At 40.1% G+C, this 1,067-nt stretch overlaps 1 protein-coding gene across 1 annotated transcript in view; it reads left to right on the plus strand.

The window, feature by feature from the left end:
• LOC308296103 (HLA class II histocompatibility antigen, DR alpha chain-like) overlaps positions 1-679 on the plus strand; it is a gene marked incomplete at its 3' end in the record, with an annotated part of 2,672 nt that extends 1,993 nt beyond the window's left edge. The window contains exon 4 of the mRNA XM_080739230.1: positions 558-679. Coding sequence (XP_080595356.1) covers positions 558-679 — 122 coding nt within the window. The remainder of the gene's footprint in view (positions 1-557) is intronic.
• Positions 680-1,067: the final 388 nt, after the last annotated feature.

The raw sequence follows: 1,067 nt of genomic DNA on the forward strand, positions 1-1,067 counted from the left end.
CTGGGAGAAATGCAACAATTTGAGGCGTTTTTATTTTATTTTATTTGTGTACTATTGAAATGGTATTGAGAAAAAAGCGTTTTCTTCACACTTCTGTTGATATAAAAAAAAAGATTGTTTCACGTTTCCTGAGTCAGCGTGGGTCGCTCGTGTGGGTCGCACCGGGTAGACTGCTACGGCTGTTTTTGTGTGTTATCACTCTCAGCAACCTCGCACTCTACTGTCCTATCAATAAAGGCATAAAATAAATCTTCACACTTGTGTGTGCTTACTGTGGATCTGTGCCAGCAAAGAGACGCATGCATGTGTGTGTTTATAAACACACACACACACAGTATAAAGCGTTTATAAATGTTGTCGAGGTGTGATGGTGGTTGTTTGGCATCATGTCCGTGCGAGTGAGAGGCGTTACCCTGCTCAGAAAAGATACTAGGACGGCGTCTACCCGCGTGACCAGACCAATAACACTGTGTGTGTGTGTGTGTGTGTGTGTGTGTGTGTGTGTGTGTGTGTGTGTGTGTGTGTGTGTGTGTGTGTGTGTGTGTGTTTCTCTCCAGATGTGGAACAGGACCAGCCCAGTGTGGGTCCAGATGTGTTCTGTGGGGTGGGGCTGACCCTGGGTCTGCTGGGGGTTGCCATGGGAACCTTCTTCCTCATCAAAGGAAATGAATGCGACTAAAAAAAAACGAAACAAAGATAATCATGTTTGTTGTGTTCATTTAATCATTTTTTAATTAAGGGGAGACATGGCAGGTGAAAACATGTAAAACTTCTTTTAAACGAATGCAAAATTAACGTTCAAAATATACATAATAGATGTTCATTTCATATGTGAAGGTGCAGAGTTAACAGCATTTGTTTTCATACATATTTTATAAAATATAGATATAGACAATAAAAAATAAATAAAAGATGAATCAAAGAAACATGGCCCCCTCAAACCGAGGACAGGTGTTTTTGATGAATTTAACATGATTAAAATGGAGTTTGAAGTTACAATTGGTTCGTATAGGATGGGGGTGTGTTCGATCTTTAAAGGCCGTTTTCTCAAAATGTGTTTTTCCATA

The sequence above is a fragment of the Nannobrachium achirus genome, assembly GCF_963921795.1.
Source record: "Nannobrachium achirus genome assembly, chromosome: 12".
NCBI classification, from domain to species: Eukaryota; Metazoa; Chordata; class Actinopteri; order Myctophiformes; family Myctophidae; genus Nannobrachium; species Nannobrachium achirus.